The sequence below is a fragment of the Alligator mississippiensis genome, chromosome 11 (assembly GCF_030867095.1).
Source record: "Alligator mississippiensis isolate rAllMis1 chromosome 11, rAllMis1, whole genome shotgun sequence".
NCBI classification, from domain to species: Eukaryota; Metazoa; Chordata; order Crocodylia; family Alligatoridae; genus Alligator; species Alligator mississippiensis.
The window spans coordinates 53468544-53494343 of record NC_081834.1 but is presented as its reverse complement, the minus strand read 5'-3'; the positions used below and the strand labels follow the sequence as shown (position 1 = coordinate 53494343).

The following is a 25800-nucleotide window of genomic DNA, read 5'->3' as shown; positions in this document are numbered from 1 at the left end:
CCTCACTCCCTGCTGCAGCTCAGACCTGGCACGGACATGGGTTAAGTTAAGAGAGGTCATGACGCCCTGTATCTCTCTCACCCTCCCCAGCTGGCTGCCCCTGCCACTGTCCGGGCAGGCGGCTGCAGTCCCTAGCAGCAGGCAAGGGTGCATCTGTTCCTTCCAGTGCAAAAGGAAAGGAAAAGACATGGATCACAATACTGAGAACAAGCTGAGCTCATCGGGGAGGGGACGACTGCAGCCAGTTCCTCACTCTGCCCTTCACCCCTTCATCTGATTCCACAGTTGCTCCATGCTCAGACCTGCTCATCTGGACCTCCACAGAAGGAGGTAAATAATGTTGCTCCATCTAAACAGGAAACGGAGTGGCTAAACAAGGAAGTCATACCTCTATCCTTCCCTCCTCTTCCCTGCTGCCTCTACTTTCAGCTGGCTCCTCCCCAGATCCCTACTGACTCTACCTCCTGTGTCGTGTCCCATCTCCCCCCGCCCCCCCCGCCCTGAAAAAACACATATTGCCCTCCCCTCTCTGGGCATCAGGTCTTGCACCATGTACATAAAAATGGCTATGCCCAAATGTAACTAGCTCCCCCGCAACCCCACCCACCTCAACCCCTTCTGAAGTCCCAATCTGCCCCACCCACTAATACTGCCTGGATGTCCTCCTATTGACAACAGGACCCCCCACCAGTCACAGACTGGCCAGCCCCCTGTACCAGTTGGCTCTGCCCCAATTACATATGAACCCCAACAAGTAACAAATGGAACCCTGCCCCTCCCCAATACCAACAGCACTTGTCCCGTGTCCCCACCTGCCTCGTGCCCTCCCTCAACGGTAGAATCCCCTTAACTGTGACCCCTGTGACAGCTTTGTTAGAAAATAAAAACCCCTGTAACAAAAGTCAACCCCTCCCCCTCCCCTCCATACCCCACCCCACCCCACCCCAGTCCCTTACAAAACAGGGTGCAGAATTACAAAAGAAGCTTGTGCGGGTGTGTCTGGGAGCAGTTTTCACTGCCCCCGACCCCCACCACTGAGTCCATCCCTGCCCAGCTCTCCTACTGTTTCTGTGGCAGGCAGCAGGTGGAATCAGCTCTCAATACAGTCCATGGGATTAAAGAGCTCTCCCAGCAGCGGGAAGCAGAGCTCCCAGCACAGTGCAGGTGGGTGGGGGGTTCTTCTTTGTGGCTCCCTGGATCACATGTTGTTCCTTGGCCTCAATTCCCAGCTGGGCCATGCCGGGAGTAGTCAAAGAGATGGACAGTATCCCAGCTCCACTGTCCTGATAACAGCAAGAGGGACCTGGGGCTATCAGCCCTCCAGTGCTTGCTCTGTTTCAGCCCCCTTCTTGCTGGGACTTTACTGGAAGACAAAAGAGACGGGGCTGGCTGGGACCCCATTGTGACAGGGCAACTTCTGGATCAGCCCTGCTTCCCCCGCTGTAAGGAGGAGCTCACGAGGCTACCGCCTGCAGGATTCATCTGTCAGGAGAGAAAAAAAAAGGGGGAACTGAGTAGGGAAGCAGAGGTAGCAACTGGAGAACCAAAAGGGGAAGGGAAGCCAGGAGTCCACGCTCCCAGGCTCCAGGGCTCGAAATCACCAGGCCCCTCCTTCCCTCCCATGCTGGAGAGAGGTCGCAGGTATCCCACCTCCAAGCCCCCACAAACACATCTCTAACCCTCCCTCACCCCACTGTGTGCCCCAAGGTGAGAAGAGAGCCCAGGTGTCCTGCCTTGCAGCTCCCCAGTACTCTGATCCACTAGGTGCTTGACCACAGCAGCAAGGCGCACTGGGAAACTGGAAGTGAGCGAGGGGGCTGGGAGCACAGCTGCAGCTACACAGGTTGCAGGGGAGGAACAATTTGTCAGACACATGGAAACTGGAATAGGCTGGATGGATGCCTTTGTTCCAGGGCATGAGCTGCACCCCGCCATTCCCCGCGACAGCCAGCAGATGGAGCCCTCAGGCCTGCAGTGGGGTGAGCAATAGCCTTGCCCAGGGGTGGGCAGCACAGCAGAGAGATGCTAAGATTTTCCAGGTGGTCCTTCAGGGCTGACTACACCCTGTTCCCGTGGCACAGTGCCCCTTATGGCATGGGATCAGCCCTGCCTGCCAGAAACAGCATCCCCCACCCCAACCTCCAGCAGCACAGGAGACTCACCCACAATGAGGGGCTTGGTCCCGAGCACCCCTGGGATGCCCCGATGAAGAAGCAGAAGCTCCTCCTCTTCCTCATCGTCCTCCCCATGGGGGTTGGCCGAGGGTGGGAGGTCCAACTCCTCAGGGGGTCCAAACTCCTCCAGCAAGGACCCCTCCGATGGGTACTGGAAAGTGCGCTCCAGCTGGCTCTCGCTGAATGAAATCTTCAGCTGCATGGGAAAGGCAGGGAGGATCAGACCAGCAAGCCCATCTAGCCTGGCATCTCAGCCCCTCTCCACCCCCTGCCTGGATTGCCATCTAGCCTGGAGTCCTGCCTCTTAGCATACTGGATAGATGCTTGTCTCCCCTGTCCCCCATCAAGCAAGACCCTGTAATTACCAATTGCTGTGTCCTGTCTTAGGCCCTGCAGTAACATGCCAATGGGGTGTACGCATGGCATGAAGAGCCCCTGCAACAACAAGTCTGGGCTTGGGCTCCACCACTCTCGAGGGGCCCTACAATAACACCTGTGTGCTGAGGCCTGGAGACCCTTCAGGAGCAAACGATACAGGCTGAGAAATCCACCCCTCCCCAACAAACCACAGGACCCAGCCCCAGAGCTGGGACCCACTCCACCAACAACACACCCACAGTCCCACAATAACGCCCACGTGCTGAGCTTCCCTGCTGCCAAGAGCCCCTCCAGCAGTAGCCGTTTCATACTCAAGGCTCCACTTGTTCGATTCAAAGTCCCCCTCATTAAATTCAAGGCACCCTTTGGAAGGTGCCAGCTCTTTGTTTTTACTCTTTTTTTACTACAGAAAAATAATAGAACGATTCTTCTGTTGCAAAGAACTCAGACAGACCACCAAAGGTCAGAATGCTTTTAACACTATGGGTTCCTATCTGAAATCTCTGGGTTTATCTTGTGTAGTATGTTTGCACCTTAGCAGTGCTAACATTGTGTGGCACCCCATGGCACCCTTGAAATGGTGTAAAGGTACCCCAGGGGGGCTGCAACATCCTGGTTGAGACTTCCTGTCCTACAACAACAAAGCAGTAACATTAGACCCTCCAGTAACAGAGCAGTCAATTAAGCCCCTTGCTGCTTACAGGAGACCCTAGCATAACAAACCCTTTGGGAGCCTTCATGACTCTCTCCCCTCTGCCATGGGGTCTGGTGGGTGCCCCTGCCAAGAGGGTGCCCCTGCCCCCACCCCAGCCAGGCACAGAGCAGCAGGAGACACAGCAGGAGATAAACCCTGCAGGAAATGAGATTAGTTGTCCTGTCCTGCCTGCAGAGAAAAACGATTTCACCAAGGGCAACAGCCTCCTCTTCACCTTGAGGTGCAGCCAGGCTAGGCCACAAATAGCGATAGGGGAAGGAGGGGCCCTAATGCAGCACTTGGATATGCCCACGCCACGTCTGGGGTAGAGCAGGTGGAGTCGTAGCCGCACAGGGATCACACCCCTGGTGCTGAGATGCAACCGCCTCTGAGGTGGGACGGCTGGGTCATAGCCACACAGCCGCTGGGGGCAAGAAGGGAAAGTGTCAGGACTCTGCCTGATCATGGCTGTGGGGCGCAGGATTTTGGATAGTAGTATGGAGCTGAGTTCTGGCCAGATGTGTGAACAGTCAGGGCTTCAGTGGTACATATCAACCATGGATGGCACAGTCCCTCTGGTAGACATGCTAGGGACCATGCCAGAGCTCTCTGTGGCCCAGTGCCCCTGACTGCTGACCTGGGGTGCTAGGGTGAGCACTGTCTGCAAAAAGTCAGTGTCCCCTGACCCTGCCTGTCTGCAGTGGTCTTCCAGCTCAGCACAGCCCCAGTGCCCTGCTGCTCTGCCTGCCTCAGGGCTTAGCCCAGGTGCTGCCCACCACCCCCACCCACTGCCAGCCCAAAATATAGGGTGACATGGGGGTGGTCTTTGATCTGCCTCTGAAGATCTGCTGCCCAAGTGGTTCCTATGGGAATTAATCCCTCCCTGCTCTCTGCTAATCACAATTAACTGAAGGTTATTAACAAGCTGGGGGAAGGGCAGGGGCTGGGGAAGGTGGGAGAGGGGTCACATGGCAGGGAGGAATTTGTCTTGGGGTTCAGGGAGCTTTGTGGTGGGTGTCCATCTTGGGAGAGTGATGGGGGAAAGCTTGAAAGGGAGTGGGGGATGGTGGGGCCACGCTGCCAGGACAGCCACCAGTATGGAGAATGAGGGGATGTGACAGCAGAGATGAAAGAGTGCATGCATGACAGAGGACAGGCCCTAGGGAAGCACAGGGGGGAAGGGAGTATGAAAGCTCGGGAGTGCAAAACAGCGAGCCCATGGAGCGGTGGAGTACAGAGAGCATGTGTGGCAGAAAAGAAAAGCATAGTTTGTAGGGTCGGAAGGGAGCTGAGCAGATCATCTAGTCCAACCCCCTGTCATGGCAGGAAAGAGTACTGGGGTCAAATGACCCCGGCAAGGTGTTTATCCAGCCTCCTCTTCACCTTGGAGCCAGCACCACTTCTCTTGGAAGTTGGTTCCAGATCCTAGCTGCCCTGACAACGAAGTAGCGCCTCCTGATCTCTAGTTTAAATCTACCCTCTGCCAGCTTGTGACCATTATTTCTTGTCACTCCTGGTAGCGCTCGGGAGAACAGGGACTCCCCCAATGCCTGCTGGTCCCCTCTGACTAGTTTGTAAGCGGCCACTAGATCCCCCTCAGCCTTCTCTTGTGGAGGCTGAACAGGTTCAGGTCCCATAGCCTCTCCTCGTACGACCTGCCCTGCTGACCCCTGATCATGCGAGTGGCCCTCCTCTGCACCCTCTCAATGCTGTCCACATCCCTCCTGAAGTGCGGTGCTCAGAACTGGATGCAGTACTCCACCTGCGGCCTGACCAGTGTGGCATAGAGGGGGAGGATCACCTCCTTGGTACTGCTAAAGATGCATCTGTGGATGCATGACAAGGTGCGGTTGGCCTTCCTGACCGCATCCCCACACTGTCGGCCCATGTTCATTTTGGCGTCAATAATGACTCCAAGATCCTTTTCTGCCTCTGCACTGGTGTGAAGGGAGTTTCCCAGCCTGTAGGTGTGCTGCTGGTTCTTCCTCCCCAGGTGCAGCACCTTGCACTTGTCAGTGTTGAAACCCATCCTGTTCTCATCCGCCCACCCCTGTAACCTGTCTAGGTCTGATTGCAGCCTGTTCCTCCCTTCTAGCATGCCCACATCACCCACATCTTAGTGTCATCTGCGAATTTGAACAGGGTGCTTTTTACCCCCTTGTCCAAGTCACTAATGAAGATGTTGAACAGTGCGGGTCTGAGGACCGAGCCCTGGGGACCCCACTGCCCACAATCACTCTCTGGGTGCGGCCCTCCAGCCAGTTAGTGACCCATCTGACTGCGTAGGTGTTGACGCCACAGTCCCCTAGTTATTTAATGAGAATGGGGTGAGAGACAGTGTTGAAGGCCTTCCTAAAGTCCAGAAAGATTATGTCCACTGCTACACCTGCGTCCAAGGATTTTGTGACCTGGTCATAGAAGGCCACCAGGTTGGTCTGATAGGACCCGCCTCTAATGAACCCATGTCGGTTGCCCCTAGGCATAACCTCCCCTGCCGGCCCCTCGTGGACATGCGCTAGGATAATTTTCTCAAAAAGCTTACCCAGGATCGAGGTAAGACTGACTGGCCTATAGTTTCCTGGGTCCTCCTTCCTCCCTTTTTTGAAAATGGGAACCACATTGGTCCTTTTCCAGTCCTCTGGCACCACACCAGAGCACCACGAGTGCTCGTAAAGCTCTGCCAGGGGTCCCGCCATGACCTCTGTTCATTCTCTCAGCGCCCTGGGGTGGAGATTGTCAGGCCCAGCTGATTTAAATACGTTCAGTCCCTCCAGAAGTTCCCTGACTAGGTTCTCACTGACCCTAGGCCTGGGCGCGCCTCCCCTGGTGCCTTTGGGGATCCCGGTGTGGGGTGCGACGCGGTCCCTGCTCAGAAAAATGGAGGCAAAGAAATTGTTAAATAGGTTAGCTTTGTCACATGGGGGAGTCTGAGAAGCAAGAAGTGAAAGGAGGATAGGAGCGAGACAGGTGCAGGGGGGGAAGTCACTGACAGAACAACAGAATGAGGAAATGTGGGAGAAAATGGGGTGTGAAATAGCGAGAAGAAGAGGTGTGAAAGTGGAAGAGGGCCCGAGAAAGAGGAGAGTGGAAACCTCAGGGAGGAGGAATAAAGGAGAGAGGGCTAACAAGACTGAAAGAGCAGGGTAAGAGTGAAAATGAACAGGAGGAGAGGAAGGTGAGGCAGTGCAGGGGAGCTGAAAGAACAGCAGGAGAAAGTCTAAAAAGAAGAGGGAGAGGCCTCCGGGGACAAAAAACCATGGGGGAAGAGGAAAAGATGGGGAAGGAGGAGTGGGACAGCTGGAAGCAGAAGCATAATACGAGGAAAGGCAGAGTGAAGAGAATATGGAAAAAAACCCAAGCAAGTCCAAGTGGAGGAGTGGACGGGATTAAAAGCAAGAGAATGTGTGCGGGAGGGAGGGCAGGAGAGAGTGGGTGATGGAAAGAAAGAAGGAAAAGCAGTGGGAGGAGGGGCAAGAGGCTGAGACAAAGGAAGAATGAATGGTCTCGCCATACTCTCTGTCTCTTTTCCCCTACACCCCTCTCTTCCCTGACCCCCCTCTTCTTCCCTGGGCTCCTCGTGCTGCTGCCCCTCCTCTCCCCCAGCTGCTGCCCCCCCTCCGGGCCCAGCTCTGGAATGTGCCTGAGTCACTGGCTCTGCCCTGCTGCCGGCTCCTAAATAAGGAAAGAGCAGGCCTAGCTCAGGGGGAGGGGAGGCTGGGATCCAGCTGCTGTTCCACGACACACAGCTGTAGCCCTGCTCCGTCCTGGCTCCTCCAGATAGGCTACCCACCACCTGTCAAGGCCAGTGGGGGGGGGGGGGACGGACTTGGCACTGACCTCCAATCTGAACTGTGACCAGCCTGACAGGCGGCAGAGCCCCACTCCCCAGCCCTCTGTGCAGGGAACAGCTGGGAACCTCCTGACTGTGATGTACCAGACATGGTTGCAAATCTCTCAGCTCCTGCCACTGTCTGGAGGCAGCCACTAATCTCCAAACCCAGTTCCAATCTTCACCCAGGCCTGCAGCCATCCAGTCCCCCTGCCATGCTCCAGAGCCTGAGCCTGTGCGGTGCCTAGCACCATCTCCGTACCACTTGTCAGGATGCCTCATTCCCCCACCCAGCACAGTCTCCCTGCTGCTGTCCTTCTGGCCCTTTTTCCATGCCTTAGAGCTTGGGGTGGAGTGTGGGGAGCTCAGAGAGGACTGATGTACTGATATCAGCTGGACTCCTGCTGGCCTCGTGCCAGCCATCTGCAAACCAGCTCCAGTGAGCTCTGTCCCCTCTGTGGTGGTTTCTGGAAGAAAGTGTGTGGTCCTGTCCCTGCCCAGATCCCAAAGTGCCTATGACAAACCCAGAGCAAGAAGTGGAGACCATCAGGGTATAAGAACACCGTGTGGCCTGCTAGGTAAACAGGCAAAAGAGTCACCAGTAAGACGCCTACTCCATCCCTCAAGCTCTCCATTACTCCATCCTCTTTTTTTTTTTAATTTTTTATCTCAGCCAAATCAGTTACAAATTCTATCAACTAAGCAGAGCTCAATTGTTCAAATCTGTGTGGTGCTATGCCCTCCCTTCCAGACTCTTCACCCCAGGGCTTCAGATACTCCCAAATCCATGGCAGGCATCCTGCATGCAAGCGCCAAGCCTGGAGGCCTTGGAGTTCAGATGGCCCCTAGTCTCGCGTGGCCCTACAGAAAAGGCTGATGGAGCAAGCTATAGAGAAATCCTGAAGCAATCCCATACTATAGAGATATTCTGATAGCAATCCTCCATCACCAAAAACTGTGTAGCCAAGATCCTCGCCCAGGAGGCTATGGTACGGGACCTGCCTGCAATGCAATGTACAAGTCTCCACCCTCCACTACACCATGTCATTCAAGGCCGGGAAGAAGGGGCTCTCCCCAAGCCACTTGGGCTGAAATCATTACCATGGTATCTCCCCTGCCAAGTAAGTCCATCCCTCCATCCATCTGTCTTCCACTCCCCCCACAGCCTGGACTGATCGATGCCTAACCCCGCCGACCATCCTTCCTACTTTCAGTTGATCTGTCCACCCACCACAAGCCCTAGCTCTCCCATATCTGACCTATTCCTCTGCCCTCAGCTCTACCCATCCATGCTCCACTATTTCCACCTATCCATCCCCAGTTTGCTGTCTTTGTGGCCTGCTCTGCCTAGTACCAAGAGACATGGTCCATGGGATACCACAGGACACTGAACCATGTGCTTGGCTCCAGGGGCAGTAGTCCTGCCCCTTCCCCCCCCCCCCGGACAGAGGCCAGATGTGGCGAGTTGGACTTTGGACATACCATATTTTGGCATTTGCAGGAAAGGGAACCAGTGGCTGCTCTGGCCACAGCCTCATCCTCTGGAAGACCCTACAATAAATCCCATAGCTTGCTCCTAACGGGTGGGGGCATGAATGGCCCTGGGTTGAGACCTCAAGAGTCCCAATGCCTTCGCCAACTGGTCCCATCCACCCCAGTGGGGCCTGACTCCTCCAAGGGCCGCTGCCTCCTGCTCAAGAGCCTGTGTAGCACCCACACAGTGATGGTGAGCAGCAGCACAAGCAAGGTGTGGGCTGAAAACCCTGTCAGGAAGTGGAGTAAGCACAGGGGCAGAGTGTCTGCACTGAGCTGCATGCTCCAGCTAACAAGCCCTGAGCTCATTTGCTCACAGCTCCCTCAGGCTAGGTCTGCAGGAGCTGCAGGGCTAGCGTGGGCAGATGCCACCCAAGCAGCAGGCAGAGGTGCATGTCAGCCCCTTGCTGCTGGTGCTGCCTGCATCCTGCAGGTCAGGGCCCAGGGGAGGTGTTTCCATCTCAGGGGCTTTCTCAGAACTGGGAATGAAACCCAGGAGTCCTGGCTCCCAGACCCCAGTCTCATCACAGCTCCTCTGAGCCGTCCCTCTCCCTGGTCCCGCAGGGAACTGTCCTTGTCAAAGGGAATTAGCTAAATTAAGAAGTGGATTGTTTGTGTAATTGCCTCTAGTGGTCTAATGCTATTGATGGAGGCTGCCCAAGGACAATGGCTGATGTTATACCCTGGCTCACAGCCTTAGGACCCCGATTTGAAGGGGTCAGGTGATAGCTTTGCTATCCTCATCCAACCTTTAATATTGATTGAATTCCTTTCACTTGCTCCAGCCTCTTTTGTTAGGTGTTTGGCTGGCTAACTTGCAGTGGTTGGTGAGGATAGGGAAACTGAGGTACAAAAAGGGTTGATGGCAGAACTAGAAAAAGGACCCAGGCGTCCTGGCTCCCAGCTGTAGCCCACTCCCTTTCCCAGAGCTGGGGAAGGAACCCAGGAGCCCCGTTGTTCCTGCCCCTCTGCCGTAGACCACAAGACCTGGGGAGAGGACCCAGGCGTCCTGGCTCCCAGCCACTCCACCAGCTGCTGCTTTTGCTCTACGCTGCAACAACCACTTCCTGAGCTGGGCTGGCCTGACCTCACTCTCCCCTCCCTTTTCCGCCCCATATGTTTCCCACTTCCTGTTTTCAAAAAGATGCAGGGTTGGGGGGAGAAGGGGCTGGACTGGGCACCCCAGAGGCCTCTGGATAATTAATGCCCAGGGTGGGGGCCAGCTGGGACAGTAGCTGAGAGTCCTCACCCTACACAGCGCTTCCTAGAGACACTGCAGCCCCTGCAGGGATCCTCCTCTGAGGATGGGGCCCGTACAAAGTTGGAGGGGAGTGGGGTCACTGGTCCTGCTGGGAGCTGGGTTGAGGCCTGACAACTTATGACATGTCAATGAGAATGAAACCAGATCTCTCCTAGAGGGGAAGGGCTCTGTTTCACATCTCCCTGGTGCCAGGCTGGGGAAATCAAGTCAAGATCCCTGCAAAGATGCACTTGGGAGGTTATAGGCATGGGGAGAGGGGTGACTGGGAGCTTTGGGGGGACATTAATGAGGCATCCCAGTGACGTCCATTCTGGAGGAGATGAAGGGTTAAGGTGCCCTCCCCTTGCTTATAGTAACTGTGGCAACCTTGTCAACCTTGACCTCAGCGTTTTTAATGACTTCCTTTGGAAAAAAACGGCTAGCAGCTCCTGCCTGCAGGAGCTCAAGGGGGCCATGATCCCCTCCCCACTCACACCTCCTTCCAGCCCTTATCTCCTGCCAGCCCCATAACCCTTCCCCCACTGCAGTCCAGTCCGCCCTGCCCAGTGTACACTGTGGGACCCTATCCCAGGCTGGGCAGGGGCCAGCACAGACTGGGCCTTGGCCTGTCCCCTGACATATGTCTGTTCTCCCACAGCCTGCGCTCTGCCTGATCCATGTACACACACTCTCACACAAAGCCACAGACTGTGTCTGCATTGCCCCGTCTCTGAGCCTCTTTCATGATCGTGACTCTCCCACAGCCTCTGAGTCTTTCTCTTCCTGTTGTGGACACAGACACTTCCTCTGTTTCTGTCTCTTTCTCACCATGTCTCATAAAGCTCTCCCTGAGCTGGGTTACAACCAGACATCCTCTCTCCTGGGCACCCCCCTTTCTCATCCCCTAGACCCCATTCCCCTCCCTGAGCTAGAAGAGACCCCAGGAGTCCTGGCTCCAGTCTCCCCCTGCTTTGACAGCAGACCCAACGCTCCTTCCAGAGCTGTGGATGAACCGCAGGAATCCTGACTCCCATCCCTCTCCACTCTAGTCACCAGGTAGCATTCCTGCCCTACCGGAGACAGCTGCATGTTAACAGGGAGGAGGGTGGGGACATGACTTCTGTATGAGAACATGCCCTGAGGCCCTTTATGAAAAATCCAGGTGAGTCCATGGGGTTGAGATGGGAGAGAAACAGGACGGAGCCACACCCCTAAGCTCACCACCTTCCCTTGCTCTTGGGAACTGCGGGCGGGGGGGCACTAGGGAAGAGCAAAGGCTGGGCAAGGCAGCGCAGCCCCAGGGCATCTGCAAGGGCAGTGGGCTCCAGGCTTGAGCTGTGAGACCCAGCCAGGGGGCAGCTGAGGACAACAACTGGCAGAGTGAGGAGAGGGTGGACACATCTGGGTAGGAAGGGAAAGAACAAGGGTGTTTTGCAGAAAAAATGCCAGGCTGATGCACTAAGGATGGATGGCAACATGTATCTAACCGGGGACAGAACCCAGGTGTCCTGACACCCAGCCTCTAACCCACTCCCCTCCCCCTCCACGTGGAGAAGAAAAGAGGAAGTGCTGACTCAGTATTACACTCGCACCTCCCCATCCCACCCCTCTGAGCTGCCCCTTCCCTAACCCTGCATACAGCTGTCCTCATGCTCCCTTCACTGCCCTACTGCTCAGCTCCTTGCACTGCCCCACTGCAGGCCTCCGCGCTGCTGGCACTGGTCAAGGGAAGAAGGAGGGGAGCGAGTTGCTGTGGGGAGCTGATGTCAGCACTGCTTTCTCTGTGGACTGGGGGGGTGGTGGCTCAGCCTGGAGCCTGAGGACGAAAAGGCGAAAGCAAGCAAGCAAGGCACTCCAGGCCTGCTGCAGCCAGACAGTCCTGCACTGGAGTGAACCCAGATGGACCTGACTGCTTCAGCCTGTCCTGAAGATAAGGGAGAGCTGGTGCTGAAACATCCAGCAGAAGGAGGAAGAACCAGAGCAGGATGCCTCTGCCAGGGCTATCAGGACAGCACTGCCTGGGGAGCACTGGGCATTATTCTAGAGGGGAGTTGTCCCAGGGCAATGGCCTGTGCCTTGACATGCTAAAGTGGTCCTGCAACAGTCCAGAAAGAGAGCCTGCGTGTTTTAGAGTGGCATCCCAACCATACAGTCCAGAGCTTCAACATGCTGCCCCTCTACCACGGTGCAGAGCAACCTCAATGCACTCCAAAAAGCACTCGTAACCCATGAGATCTAGTGTGACCCCCCACCCCAAGATCTACACCTTCAGCACATGGCTTCCCAGGGGGGAAGGGAAAGAACAAGGGTATGGCCTTGAGTGATGGCCTCTGCAGTCCAGAACAGCCCTCACCGGAGCTATGTTCTACAACCTAGAGCTCAAGCCACCTTGCCCATCCATGGGGCCCTAAAGCAACCTGTCACTGCTGTACGGAGGGAGAATCCTGCTGACACTATATTCCAGAGCAACACTGTCTGCATTTGAGAGCACCAGCCAGCCACTTGTTTTAGATCTGCACTGTGCTACCCTTCTACCGCATCACCTGGCATCTAGAGCAGTGGTTCTCAACCTTTTTTGTGCCAGGACCCATTTGTAAACATCGACAGCCAGTCTTGACCTAATGCCTCTCACTCCTGACCCACTGCCCCCTGCTCCTGGGCCTAGTGTGTAAGGCAGGGGGGTGGTATGTGGGCTATGGGGGGCCCCAAGCAGCCCCCTGCAAGCTGGAACTCTGCCAGCCTGCATGGGAAAAGCCACGGTTTCCCATGGTTTTTTCCTTTAAAGGAAAATCCATTTTGAACGTTTGCTTGCGAGCCCTTTCATATATTCTTGCGACCCACTTTTGAGTTGCAACCCACAGATTGAAAAACACTGATATAGAGCGCCAGCCCTTCCCACGTCATATTCTAGGTCTGTAATCCATTGCTCTTTCAGTGCATTCAAGAAAAACAGACACTTTGTTCTGGAGGGAAACCCCTCTGCCCGTTAAGTTTCAGAGCGCTGGTTACTGCAGTGTCTTGCCATCATGGCACTGTATCTCAGTGCTCTGCAGCACCCACTGCTATCGATTTCTACAATAATGGGCACCAATAGGTTCTAGAGCAACAGCCAAAGGAATTTTCTAAAGCAGGGGATAAGGCTCTTATCATGCAAACACATGCATTGAGGCAAACCTTGGCCAGCACAGAGCTGCTCTGGAAGGTGAAGGTTGAGCCCCAGCAGGGTGGATTGAGAATAAAGTCCCCACCTTACTCTGGAGTAACAGTTCCTGCAATGGTTCAGAACAACAATCATGGCAAGAGGCCAGGGCCACAGGTATGTGGGACCAGACCCTGAGCTACTCAAAGTGGAAGTTAAATCATCACTAGCAGGGGAATCTACTCCTGATGGGGGGAGAGGGTGTCTAGTGTGTACCAAATGGGGCGTGCTCTAAATCAGGGGTGTCCAACCGGCAGTTCGTATGCTACATGCAGCTTGTGAGGACTCCTGCAGCTGCCTTTCCTACTGCTGTGTGGCACGTAAAGCCTCAGGATTGTGGGGGCTGTGTGCTGCTGCTGGAGCCAAGGGGGCTGGGGGCCATGTGTGGTGTAGGATACTGGGGGAGACACCCCCAGTGTATATGGCCTGTGCGCTGTTTGATTCCCGGCCACGCCAAAATTGCAGAGCTGTTCTCTGAAGTATTAAAGGGGCCACAGTGACACCTGTCATAGGAGCTGGCCTGGAGGAGGTTATAGGAGCATTCCTGCCTAGAGGTGAATGCTCTGGGATTAGAAAGAGAAGATAATGTGGATTAGAGACTGAGACCTAAGTGTGGCTGGATGGATGACAGGCAAATTAGGTTAATAAACATGATCGTTCTTTATGGAGTGCACTGAGGACAATGAACCACTGCAAATTTTATTTTTAAGGACCTCAAACACTTACTGGGAAGTACTGGAGTAATTCGACAGTACTGTGATCTAATACTATAGAGTAGGATAGTTTGATGCTCTTGCTGTATAGCACTGTACTATTCTCATAGTATTGTGAGCTATGACTTTCCAACACATCCGGAATGCTTCCAGTACTTTATATTATTTCTTCCCCCAAATAAATACTGTGCAATGCTGAAATAAAGTAACAGCTTGGTGCTCTCTTTCTCTGGAATTACTGTGGAATTCTAAAACAATTGCTATAACCTAACCTGCTCAGTAATTCAACAATATTTTGAGATGCTTCTGTCAAATACTGCAATGCTTTGCAGCAATTTTAACCAATGCTGTCGTAATTACCAGTACCACAATCTCATACTCTGAAATACTCTATTATTTCTGGTAAATTCATACAGTGCTATGCTAATTTCACACTGCTGTCACTTATTACTCTTGCATTTTATGACAACATTAAAGCACTCTTGTGATATTACTCAAGAATACATCAGTATTTTGCAGAAACTTTCAGCGACAGTACAGCAATTCAGTATTGGGATGCTCCTCTAGAATAATTTAATATTTTTCAGTATTTTTTCAATACTGAAGCAATTTAAAATTATTAAATTCTATTACTCCAGAACACTCCTGTATATTATTGTATCTTTATTATGTTATAGTCCAGTAATTAAGCAGTACTGGGACCTAGTACTTTATAATACTCTATTAGCTTGCAGCAGTTTTGAGTAATAGTGCTTTAGTACTTTCACTTGCAATGGTGATATTAATAGTAAGAACCTAGTGCTGTAGAATAATCTAGTTTACATTTTTTATGCACTATGAGAGTAATTTAGAAGTGTTGTGATCTGTTACTCTCTCACACACTATTATCTTGCAGTCATGCTGTACAACATTACAGCTGTCTAACAGTCCTACAGCCCGCTGCTTTACTGTATTTACCCTGTAATCCTACAGTAATTTGGCTGAGCTGTGGTCAAGTTACTCGTGAATGCTCCAGTCCTTTGAAGCAAATGTTGCAAGATACCCAAGTATTTCCTTGAATGTACATTATGGGTGGAAAGATTTTCCACCGGCTTCTTCTGTATCTGTAGGCAGAGCTGTTCTGCCCGGCAGCTGGACAGGATTCATACCACAAGGGGATGTTTCCTGGAGCAGTTTCTCCAGTCACTAGTGACGGGAAACTGGACAGAGTTTCTGTATTTGGCTGCAAAAATGCTGCTGATACTCAGCAACAAAGATGAGGCGGCGCGCCTCTTGCATAGCGACTCTCCCAGCTAAATAACTCCCTTATGAAGCAGAGAAGAGACCAGCTACTGTATTCCCCCAAGACGCATCCGGCTAGGGTTCACCCCAGATCCCTGCTTGGGGTGGCACATAAAAAGGCCTTTGTACTAATTCAGAGCCTTTGTGTGTTGTGCCCTCCCCTCCCAGCAGAGATGCCGGCTGGACAATGCCAGGGAAGGAGACCCCCAGTTCCACATGGCTCCCTGCCCTGAGAGGACCCCTCCAGAGGAGGGAAAAGAACAGACTGGGACTCTGGGGCCTGTTTTGGGCTTGGTCCCTCTGCTACTTAGAGCCAATAACGGTGCGCAGCTGTGGAATCAATCACACCCAGGAGTCCTGGCACTGGAGGTGCAATCCGGGGCTGGACAAGAGCCAACCAGCTCTAGAGGGGAAAGACCCCCTATGCCATTCCCTGCCCTACCCCTGGGACCAAAAGTCCCCATCTCAACCACCTGTTATTAGCAAAACCTCTCCCTCCGTACAAGGCAGGCGAGTTCAAAAGTATGGGCTGGCTCTAGTACTGGGGGTGGGACAGCACGGTTTTCCTCTCTCAGGAGGACTAAGTGGCTTGGGGTATCAGAGAATGGGACATGGGTCCTTTTCCCACCCAGGCAGCACCAGCTCCTGCCTGGCACCTGACGCTTTCTGGATGTGCTGCAGTCAGTTTGGTTCCTTTCCTGTCCGCAGCCTGTCCTCCGTCAGCCCTTCCTGATGTTGCGCCATGAGAACAGGGTGGAGCTGTTTCCGCTTCACACACACGCACCCGCAACAGGGATCCCGCGAGAGCCCTTGCCCCACCACATGCCATACATCACTCGTCCACGAGGGCATGAGACATCACAACAGGAGCCAGGCTGGGAGCCCCTAGGGCCAAAAACACATGGCTAGCCATGGCGAAGAGCAGCCTGGGGCAGGACTCCATCTTGGGTACAGTGCTCCCCATGAGAGGCAGGTAGAAAGGCTGGAGGGAGGGAGGAAGAAGAAGGGAGGAGCGAGAGGAAGTGTGAAAATGAAGAAGGGAAGATGGAATGAAGGAGGGAGGGAAGCAAAAGAGAAAAGAAATGATAGAGATGGGAGGAAAGTGTGAAAGGGAGAAAGAATAAGAGCAAGGGCCAGGGAAATGAAGGAAAAAAGGGGAAAAGACGAGGAAGAAAGAAAAAGATTCAAGGGAGCAAGGAGAGAAAGAGCAAGAGACAGAATCAGGAAAGAAAGACCAGAAGGAAGGAGCGAATGAGAAAGAGAAAAATGAAGGAGTAAGAAGCAGGGGAGGAAGAAGGGAGATTTGACAGCAAGACAAGGTAAGAGAACAATGAAGAGAGAAATGGAGAAAAAGAAGGGAGGAGAGTAAATGAAAGAGAAAGAGGCCTAGAAGAGGGGGAAGAAAGAATGAGGCAGAGACAGTGAACGAGAGGGAAAGGAGGAATGGGAGAGCATGAGTGGAAAGGAGCACAGAGGTGGGAAGGGTGGATGCGTGCAATGCCCTGGGCCCTGCTCACCTTTTTGCGGTGGGGGTCGTTCTTGGCCAGGCAGGACCTCTGCAGGGACAGGTACCCTCCGATCACCTGGATCTCCTCAGCCGTGGGGTACCGCTTCTTCACCGGCGCCATGGCTGCTTTGTCTGACCCTGGCACACCCTCGATGCCATTCTCCACGGTGGGCGCCGGCACCGGGGCCTTGCGTGGGTTGATGGTGATGGTGTTGCCGCTCCGGCGTTGCACGGCTGGGTGTGGCACCAGCGACACCCCTCCCAGCTCCCGGGCTGGTCGGGCCCCCACACGCCTCATGGCCTCCCCGTCGCCTGGCTCCTCAGCGCTGGCTGGCGGGGGCGTCTGCTCACAACTCAGGGAGGAAGCAGAGCTGAGAACAGCCACGGGCTTTGGGGGAGGAGAAGGAGAAGTGCCGGTTTCCTGCCTGGGTTCGGCGGCGTCGGAGGAGGGGGGAGGGGAGCTGCTGGCCCGCCGCGGCACCACCATGAAGGAGTTGCGTGACTGCAGGCGCAAGCTGGCCAGGGCCTTGGCCTGTGTGTCGGCATCAGGCTCCAGCATGGCTGCTGGGCCTGGCTCCAACGCCTCACCTGTGCTCATCACATCCAGCAAGGTGGCCTTCAAGTCCCAGCCTCCCCTCTCTGGAGAGGCAGCCTCCTTGCCCTGTGGGCTTGGCATGACTGTGTTTGGGCCACTGCCATCGTGCCTCGCGCCCCACTCTGGGGAGAGGGCCTCCTTGTCCTTTAGGCCTGGCCCCGCAGCCACTGAGCCACCACCTCTGGGCTGGGCCCCGCTTTCTGGCAAGGCGGCCTCGGTGCTTTGGGGACCGGGCGCTGCTGCCAGCCGATCACCGCTGCTAGGCCTAGCTCTCCTCTCTGGAGAGGTGGCCTCCCTGCCTCGTGAGCCTGGTGGTACCGTGCCCGCCGCACGACTGTCACTGCCAAGCCGGGGCCCCCTCTCTGGCGAGGCTGCCTCTTGGTTCCAAGACTTGCCAAGCGAGAAGCGCCGTGGAGGGCTCTCCAGCCAGGCCTCGCCACTAGACCTGGCTTCAAACTGATTGCGGAAGGAGGCCACCGTGAAGAGGGGCGCTTGGGGTGGTGCGGAGGCGCCAAGCCCTGGCAGGTCGCAGGATGGGCTGGAAGACCTGCCATGCTGCCGGGCCAGGCCAGGATCCAGCTTCCTGGTCTCCAAGGGGTGCTCATAGGAGCCATCAGCAAGGTTCTCAGTGCTGAGGGACCTGACCGGGCGCTGGGGCGGCCCCACACCGCCACCGCCACCGTCCTGGCTGAAGTGGCTCAGCAGCTTGCTGACCCGCCCACGACGCTGCTCTGGCCGCGCCGACTGGTAGCCCACATCCCCGTGCCCCTGGCCACAGGAGTTGAGGTCCTCCGCACTGCGGCTCACGGTTGACTTGACGATGAAGACCTCACCCGCCCGGATCTCCGTCACGCTCCCGCCCGGCCGCACCAGCAGCTCATTCAGGGACTCCACGCTGCCAGATTTCACCTCCGCTGGCCACCGATGCCGCTCAGCCCCTGTGCCCAGTGGAGCCCCTTCGACGTCGGGCACCGACTCAATGATGATGACGTTGTCGGCCCTCAGGGTGCGGATGCCAGGGATCTGACTGTAGGCGTCCGCCAGCTGCTTGGCCTTGGCGCTGGCTGGGTCGCTGTCCGGTGCCGCTGTTTCCTTGCGGCGCTTCTCCAGCTGGATGAAGGGGTTCTGGTGCACGGGGCCAATCTTCTCCTGCAGAACGGCGCTCTCCTCACTGCTGGGCTCCTCCCCAGGGCTTGGGGCTCCCACCCCAGCCAAGGGGGGCCCAGCTCCTCCACTGCTGCCACCGCCGCCCTCGCTGCTGCCTCCAGGCTCAGAGAAGGAAGTGCTGGAGCCCTGCTTGGCACGGCGGCGCTCGATGATCTCCCGCTTCCATGCAGGCATCTTGGCCATGCGGTCCTGCTGCTCCCGCTCCCGGCGCCGCGCCTCCTCCTCTTCCTTCCGCTTCCGCTCCAAGAGCATCAGCTTCCAATCGGGCAAGGACGAGGGAGCCGACATCGTGGCCCTGGGGTGGGGGGGCAGGCAAGGAAGGGAAAGTTTAAAGGGCAGAAAGGAGGACAAAGGATTGTAAGAGAGAAGAATGGGAAGGAGGAGGGATAGAGAGAGCCAGGGAAGGAGGCCTGATTTAAGAAGAAAGAGTGTCAGGAGGAAAGAGGGATGGTGGAAGGAATGGAGGCTGGGAGAGAGCGGGAAGGGAAGGAAAGAGAGTCAATGATGGAGGAAGCGGTGGGGAAGGAGGGCTTGCGAAAGGAGGGACTGAGAGGCCAGGAAGAAAGGACAGAGGAGGGTGAGGAAGAGAGCGGGCATGGAAGCCGGGCGAGGGAGAGGGTGAAAGAGGGACAGGGTGATGGGGAGGTCGAGGGGGAGGCGGCGCCGGGATCACACGGGCTTCCGGCAGAGAGAGAAAGGAGATGAACCAAATTCTCCCCCCTCGCAGCCGGCTCCGCCTGACAGCCCCTCCCTGCCCGCTGCCGGCGGGGCCTCCTGACAGCCCGGCACGCGGCGGCCGAGCGTCCCCGGGGCCCGGCCGGGAGGCCACGCGCTCCGGAGCCCGACCCAGCCTGCAGCCCGGCGGGGGCAGGGGCAGGGGCAGGGGCCGGGGCAGGGGCCGGGCGCGGCGCGGGGGACCCCGTCGGGCTTTCCTGGGGTGGGTGGGGGCTCCTTTCAACCCACCGGAGGGGAAGGGGTGCGGGAGGGGGCAGCATAATTACCCCGGCGAGCGGCGGGACCCAGGCGTCCGGGCTGGGAGGCTTCAAGCGCTCCGTGGCTCGCAGGACCCGGGCGTCGGAGTGATGGGCAGGGAGGGAAGGAGGCTCCTTTTGTCCCGGGCGGGGCTCGGGGGTTCCGGACCGCGGGGCAGACGGAACCAGGCGCCCGCCCCGCGCCGGGCAGGCAGGCAGGGAAGGAGGGAGGCGGGGAGGGGGTTCCCGGTCGCGGGAGTTTCGCGGAACCGGCGTGGGGGTGGGGGCAGCCCCGGGGACCCAGGCGTCCGGGGGCGGGCGCCGCGCGGCTGGGCGGGCCCCGATCCGGGGGGCCCCGATCCGCCGGGGCGGGCGCTGCCGCCGCCGCCGCCGCCTCCGCCGGGTCTTTGTGTGTGAAGGCGCGGGGAGACAATGCGGGGCGGGGCGGGCGGGCGGGGGGCGCCGCGGGATTCCTGCACAGCGCCCACGGGCAGCGGCCGCGGCGGGCAGAGGCCGGCACGGATTGACTGCGCTCGACAGAGCCGGGCCCCAGCGCCCGCACCCGGGCAGGCAGGGATCTGCGGGGGGAGGCGGTGTCCTCCACACCCCCCGGCCTCCCCTCCACACCCCGCTCGTCCCCCTACGCGCGCGCGCACACACACACACACACACACACAGCCCCCCTACTTGTGCACCCCCAGCATCTCACACACCCCTCCAGCATCCCCTTACACACACACACCCTCGCGTCCTACACCCCCCACCCTCCTCCTATGCACATGCACACACACATACACACACCCCAGCATCCCCCTACACGCGCGCGCACACTTTCCTGTAGGGTTGGCAAGCTGGTCAACTGACCACATATTTTTTTGCCCAAAGATTATAGTGATTTTAGGAATATATATTTGTATGTTTCTTGATGGAAACAAGATTTTTTTTTACTGTTTTCTGACACACTTTATAATGGAAAATTTGTGGTTTTTCTGCATCGTATTTGGACCTGTTGACATTTCTGGGGGGTGTTTTTTGTTTTGTTTTCTTTTTTACAATAGTTGATGGATATTTGACAGGTCAATTAAACAAGCTGTATTTGACAGGTCAAATACCTAACTTTGCTTTGCTCCTTGTTCACGTGGTTCCCCAGCCAGACACGCGTGTCACACAGGCTCCTTACAGCCCCCACTCCCGCCCCTGGCTCTCCATCCAGGATGTGAGCTATGCACGGCCTGACCCACTGAGAGGGGAAGCCAAAGCCTAGGGCAGGCCTCAGCCCCCCTGTTCCCAGCAATGTCAGCTGAGGCCTGCTCTGCTTAGCTCTGACCACCAAGGGGTGGCCCCTGCCACATCTCCAGCCCTGCCTTTGTGGGAGCATTGCTATACACACAGACTCCAGCGGCCAAGCTGAGGGAACAGACACAGCATCACCTTCACACTGGCACCAGTGGGGAGACATGGGGTGTTGCTCTGGGAGAGTTCATGTAACAACACTCCCCCCCACCCCCCAAGAGAATAAGTGCTGATGGATATCCCAGGTGAAGGCTGGTACCAGCTTGTTCCACGGTACAATCATTTCTGAACTCTTCATGTGGGTAGCCTCAACACCTTGGGAAGTGCTTCACTCAGCTCTGTCCCACAGTACAGACACCTCCCATCCTAACACCCCCAGTTTCAGCTCTCTTCTTACCATCCCCTGGAGCATTAGCTCCAAAAGAGAAAGGAAAGAGGGTGATACTACACCCACAGTCAGTGCGGGTCCCTGGTACAATGTTCCTAGACTGCTATGCGGCGAACACTTGTCTTCCCTAGGGTAGCCCCTGCTGCTGTGTTGGCACAGTTCCTTAGTGAAAAAGTGTATGCCAACAGGACTTTTTCACGGCTGTAGAACAGGGTGGCACCAACCAGGCCTTGGTGCAGACACAGCTCCACCAGCAAAGACATGTTTTCTGCTGCGCACCGTGAGCTGGTGAGTCAGCATCTCCGGCAGAGCTGCTGGTGGCACAGCTCTGCCCATCAGGGGTCACATCCTGGACTGACTCAGCCTTGCCAAAGAAAGGTTGCAATGGGGACAGAGTGGCAGGTGGGGAAGTAGAGGACGGGGCAGGGGGGAAGTCACACAAAAACACTGATGGGGGAAGGAGGGAGACTGATCTGGGAGTAGGGAAAAGGGGTCCCAGGGATACAGGTGGGTATGGAGAGGGAACATTAGGGTAGCATGGGCAAGCTGCCCCATGACCCCGTGTGTGTAATGCCTTTGGCTGACCAGAACAGGGTGCAGTACCCAGTGCCTGGCATCTCTGTGGCAGCAATGCCCTCTAGTGGGAAGAACAGCAACAGCTCATGTGCTTGTAAAGATGTGCTGACAGGCAGGAGCTAAATTTCCCTCCTTCCTTAGTGCCAAGATGATGCTTTGGGAATAGGAGGACCCGAACTTTCTGCCCCAAGCTCCCTACCACGTCTAACAGCCCAGATGAAAAGCATGCAATCAAGAGATGGATACCCCAGACACTTTCATTCCAGGTATATTGCAGAGAGTGAGACAGAGCACTGCGATACGGCTTGCTGGCTGCATACCCAAGTGTTGCCCTAAGCCAGGCACCACCACCCTCCCTGAGCTGCGGAGAGAACCCAGGAGTCCTGCCCCATGCTGTGCTACCCGTCTCACAGAAACATGTTTGTAAATGCAATAATTCTCTTTAGTTATTTATTTGTTTGTTTGTTTTAAACTAGCCTTTTCCCAGATCACTCAAAAACCCAAGATACAAAAATACTTTATCAGCTTCAGGTTCAAAACAAAACAAAACAAAAGAACCAAAAAAACCCCCACATGCACAAAAAGGCAGCGTTAAAAATAGAGGTTCTTCATTAAGGCATCGATTAAGGTTGGGGTTGCTTTCCTGAGTCAGAAATAGGACCCAGGTATCCTGAATCCCAGCTCAGCCTCTGCTCTACCCACAGGACCCCCTTCCTGAGTGCTGGTGATGGAACTCAGGGGTCCTGATGCTCAGCCCCTCTGCTCTAACCCATCGGACACCATTCCTCTCCAAGACGGGGCCCAGGGATTCTGGTGGACCCAAAATGTCCCAATCCCCATAATGAATTAAGCATTAAGCTAGAACACTTGCATTAAGCTAGGAGACCTGAACATCAGCAGGCTTTGGATTTTGTGGCACAGTTCCTAGCTAACTTTTAATAGGAGCCTGGCACTCACTGCAGGGAAGAGGCCCTATGTCCTGATCCCCATGTCTTGACTCCCCTGCTCTCCCCACACCTTCAATGCATCCACTGGCCACTGAAGTGTGGGAGGTCAGAGCCAAGGCCCCAGAAAGGGATGGACTTCCCTTCCTATTAATCATCCCTCCTTTCCAGCTCATCTTCATATCACTCGAGCCATTTTTTTGCCTTGTACCTAAATACAGAAGAAACAGTACCCTACTTTCATTTTTAGAAACCATTTTTCAAGACTTTTGCAGCAGAGATTGGCGACACGTCCATCACTATGGGGAAGGCAGTAGGGAAGAGCCCAGGAGTCCTGATTTCAAATGCCTCTGAAACTATTAAACCCAGGGCTCAAAATAGAAGGCAGGAATCCTGACTCTGGACCTCCCCACTGTAACCCAGACTTTACTCCCCTCTCAGAGCCAGGAATTGAACTTAAGGACCCTATGAAAGAAGAGTGTTACAATGGGGGAGGGAGGAGAGAGACCAACCTCTACCGAGCTCTGTAAGGCCAACGGTATCTAGAAAGTGGAGCTGGGCAAGTGGGCTGGGAGCCTGGACTCATGGGTTCTACTGCAGCTCTGGGAAGGAAGAGTGTTCCAGTGGGTCACAGCATGGGGAAGGGAGCCTAGACTCCAAGGTTGCTTTTGCAGGCAGCTGTGACTTCTAGGGACTCAGGAGAGATCCTAACACTACAGTACTAAGTGCAGAGCTAAGGGCATCAGTGCTTGGCAAGGTGGGGGGTGGGGAAGGGCACCACTGCGCCAGACCTCCCCCTAGGTAAAAGCCATCCAGCAGGGTCCTGCTCCCACTCAGCTCTCCTTGCTCAAGACAGGGCCGTTGCGGGCCAGCAGGTCCCCATAGGCAGCTTCCTCACGGGAGAAGACCTGGAACTTCTTATCAAGCTGGGCACGGAGGTAGAGGTAGTCCTGTTGGTCCAGGCTGTGCCCGCAGGTCATGTAGGCGGTGAAGAGGGTGGCCAGCAGGAGGCGGTCCAGGGAGAGGCAGGGCACGGCCCACAGGATGAGGAGAAACTCCAGGTACACGGGGTGGCGCAGGTGGGAGTAGAGCCGCACGGCACGCACCGACTTCAAAGCCAGGGGGTCACCCATGCCCAGGCAGTGGTAATAGACCTGCGGCAGGGCACGGCACGGCATGAGGGCAAAGCAGGTTGGAGCCGAGAGAGGAAAGCCCCCAAGACTGCCCCCCGCGAGCCCAGGCAGTGGTAACAGACCTGGGGCAGGGGACCTGCAGCAGGTTGGAGCCAAGAGGGGAAAGACCCCAAGACTCCTTCCTCCCCCTTTCCACCCCCCCAAGCTAATCCCAGTCCCTGAGCCCCTGGATCCTCCTCCCTCCACCCAGTACCTGCTTGACCCCCATGAGCTCGGCGTAGTCGAAGATGAGGATGATGCTGAAGATGATGAGCCAGGCCACGAAGTGCAGGATGAAGCAGGCCAGCAGCACCCAGGTGGCCCAGGGCTCCGAGCGGGAGGCGTCCCACAGCAGCGGCCCGTCCCGCACCGGCTGCCAGCACCGCATCAGCACCTGCGGGCGCCCGCTCTGCTCAGCCCGGCCCGGCCCGGCCCGGCCCGGCCCCGCCGCGCCCCGCCCCGCCCCGCCCGGTACCTGGAGCGCCAGCGCGGTGCAGCACACGTAGCAGGAGCGGTGCAGCACGCCGAGGCAGCGCGCGGCCCAGCGCTTGGCCGGCGCCGAGGCCATGAGCCAGTGCTGCAGCACGAAGAGCGCCACGAGCCCCAGATCGGCCGCCAGCGCCCGCAGCACGCGCGGGTCCCGCAGCGCCGCCGCCCACTCGCGCCCGGCCGTCGGCTCTGCACGGGGCGGCAGCGGGGTGAGCGCGGCCGCCCCGGGGCTCGCTCGCCCCCCCGCCCCGCCCCCAGCCCCGCTCCCCGCCCTACCCGGCCGCGCCCCGCCGGGCAGCACGGCGCGCAGCGACACGAAGCGAACCAGCTCCACGCCGGTGCCGAAGGCGAAGAGGAAGCTGCCCAGGGCCGGGACCACGAGCAGCAGCGCGGGCGCCATGGCGCGGGCACCGGGGCGGGGACTCCCGACTCGCGCCTCCAGCCAGCGCCGCCCTGCTGGGGAGGGGCTTTCCCCGGGGCTCCCCTGTGACGCGACTTCTCCTAGGGCCCGCCCCCAGGTGGGAGGAGCTCCCGCAGTGGGCGGGGCTCTGCGGATGCTCCATTCTCCTGTCTCTCGCTGGGGTCTCGCCAGCTCCGCAGCCCTGCCCCGGGGTCTCCCATCCCGCCCCGCCCGGAGCTCCCTCCAGCCACCGGCCCCTGCTCCCTCTTCTAGGGTCCCCCCGCTCAAGGCTGCCCCGGGCTGCTCCCTCTTTCCCCCAGAGTCCCAGGATTTTTGCCCCTGGACCCTGCAGACCCCACACCCCACCCGCGCAGGGCAGCCTTCCCTCCCCCAGGGATTACCCCACCTCCAGCTCCGCGGGAAGGGCTGTCCCAAGGGTCTCTTAAGCCCCTCCTAGGTCTCCCACCCACACATCTTATTTTTTTATGAATGTGTTTCGTGTTCCAGATCGAATCAGTTCCAAATCATATCATAGTGTCATAGAAAGGGTAGGAGGGGACCTCAGGGGGTCATCGTGGTTCTCAACCCGTGGGTCCTGACCCAAAAGTGGGTTGCAAGAATATTTCAATCAAAGGGTCATGAGTAAGTGCCAGAAAATCATGCAAAAGCATGGGTTTACCCTTGTAGGCTGCAAGGGGCTGCTTGAGGCATGGCTAGCATGCAGCCAGGCACAGTCATACAAGCAGCCCTAGCAGCTGGATGAAGGTAAGTGCATGGGGCGTGGGGGTTGGAGGGCCAGGGCTTGGGGACTGTCGGGGTGTGGAGGGGATGGGTGTTGGGGAGAGGTACCTGCTGGCACTGGGGGATGGTGGCTGAGTGCCCGGGCACCAAGGCTGCAGCAGGGCAGGGGGGGCAGGGCACTGTGGGTCGGGCAATAGCAGGGCTGGGGGATGTGGGTCTGGACAAGCCATCAATCTTTGCAAATGGGTCCCAATACGAAAGAACCACTGTTCTAGTCCAACCAACTGCTCAAAGCAGGACCAGCTCCAACTAGATCATCTCAGCCAAAGCTTTATCTAGCCGGGTTTGAAAACCACCAAGGATGGAGCTTCCACCACCTCTCCGGGTAACCTGTGAGTAGAACTCGATTGAGTAGAATTCAATTGTTCCAAAAAACATATTGATTGAGCAGGCAGCACTTGATCATTCTAGATGCCATGTATGGTGCTACAACCCCCGAGCATCCTCCATCCCAGG

At 56.6% G+C, this 25800-nt stretch overlaps 2 protein-coding genes across 3 annotated transcripts; both read right to left on the bottom strand.

The window, feature by feature from the left end:
• Window positions 1–946: 946 nt before the first annotated feature.
• Window positions 947–19826, bottom strand: PPP1R18 (protein phosphatase 1 regulatory subunit 18). Of its 2 annotated transcripts, XM_014608259.3 has the most exons (4): window positions 19312–19818; window positions 16559–18605; window positions 2163–2370; window positions 947–1482 (listed from the first exon to the last, which is right to left on the bottom strand). In XM_014608259.3, the coding sequence occupies exons 2-4, from the start codon at window positions 18596–18598 to the stop codon at window positions 1463–1465; spliced, it is 2268 nt and encodes a 755-aa protein (XP_014463745.2). In that variant the 5' UTR covers window positions 18599–18605; window positions 19312–19818; the 3' UTR covers window positions 947–1462. The 2 variants fall into 2 exon arrangements, with proteins under 2 accessions (XP_014463745.2, XP_059571063.1); XM_059715080.1 differs by lacking the exon at window positions 2163–2370 and having other exon boundaries at window positions 19312–19826.
• Window positions 19827–21974: 2148 nt separating this feature from the next.
• On the bottom strand, window positions 21975–24585 carry NRM (nurim). Its single transcript, XM_059715086.1, has 4 exons — window positions 24420–24585; window positions 24130–24332; window positions 23869–24048; window positions 21975–23636 (listed from the first exon to the last, which is right to left on the bottom strand). Exons 1-4 carry the CDS (start codon window positions 24541–24543, stop codon window positions 23316–23318), a joined length of 828 nt encoding a protein of 275 aa, XP_059571069.1. The 5' UTR covers window positions 24544–24585; the 3' UTR covers window positions 21975–23315.
• Between the last annotated feature and the right edge of the window lie 1215 nt (window positions 24586–25800).

What these genes read in the sequence shown, in the direction of transcription:
- PPP1R18 (XM_014608259.3), bottom strand. Translation starts at nt 18,598, where the DNA reads ATGTCGGCTCCCTCGTCCTTGCCCGATTGGAAGCTGATGCTCTTGGAG. An exon ending in ACGACCCCCACCGCAAAAAG is followed by an intron (nt 2,371 to 16,558) that starts GTGAGCAGGGCC and finishes TTTCCCATGCAG; the next exon opens with CTGAAGATTTCATTCAGCGA. An exon ending in GACCAAGCCCCTCATTGTGG is followed by an intron (nt 1,483 to 2,162) that starts GTGAGTCTCCTG and finishes CTCTCCTGACAG; the next exon opens with ATGAATCCTGCAGGCGGTAG.
- NRM (XM_059715086.1), bottom strand. Translation starts at nt 24,543, where the DNA reads ATGGCGCCCGCGCTGCTGCTCGTGGTCCCGGCCCTGGGCAGCTTCCTC. An exon ending in GCACCGCGCTGGCGCTCCAG is followed by an intron (nt 24,049 to 24,129) that starts GTACCGGGCGGG and finishes GGGCGCCCGCAG; the next exon opens with GTGCTGATGCGGTGCTGGCA. An exon ending in AGCTCATGGGGGTCAAGCAG is followed by an intron (nt 23,637 to 23,868) that starts GTACTGGGTGGA and finishes GCCCTGCCGCAG; the next exon opens with GTCTATTACCACTGCCTGGG.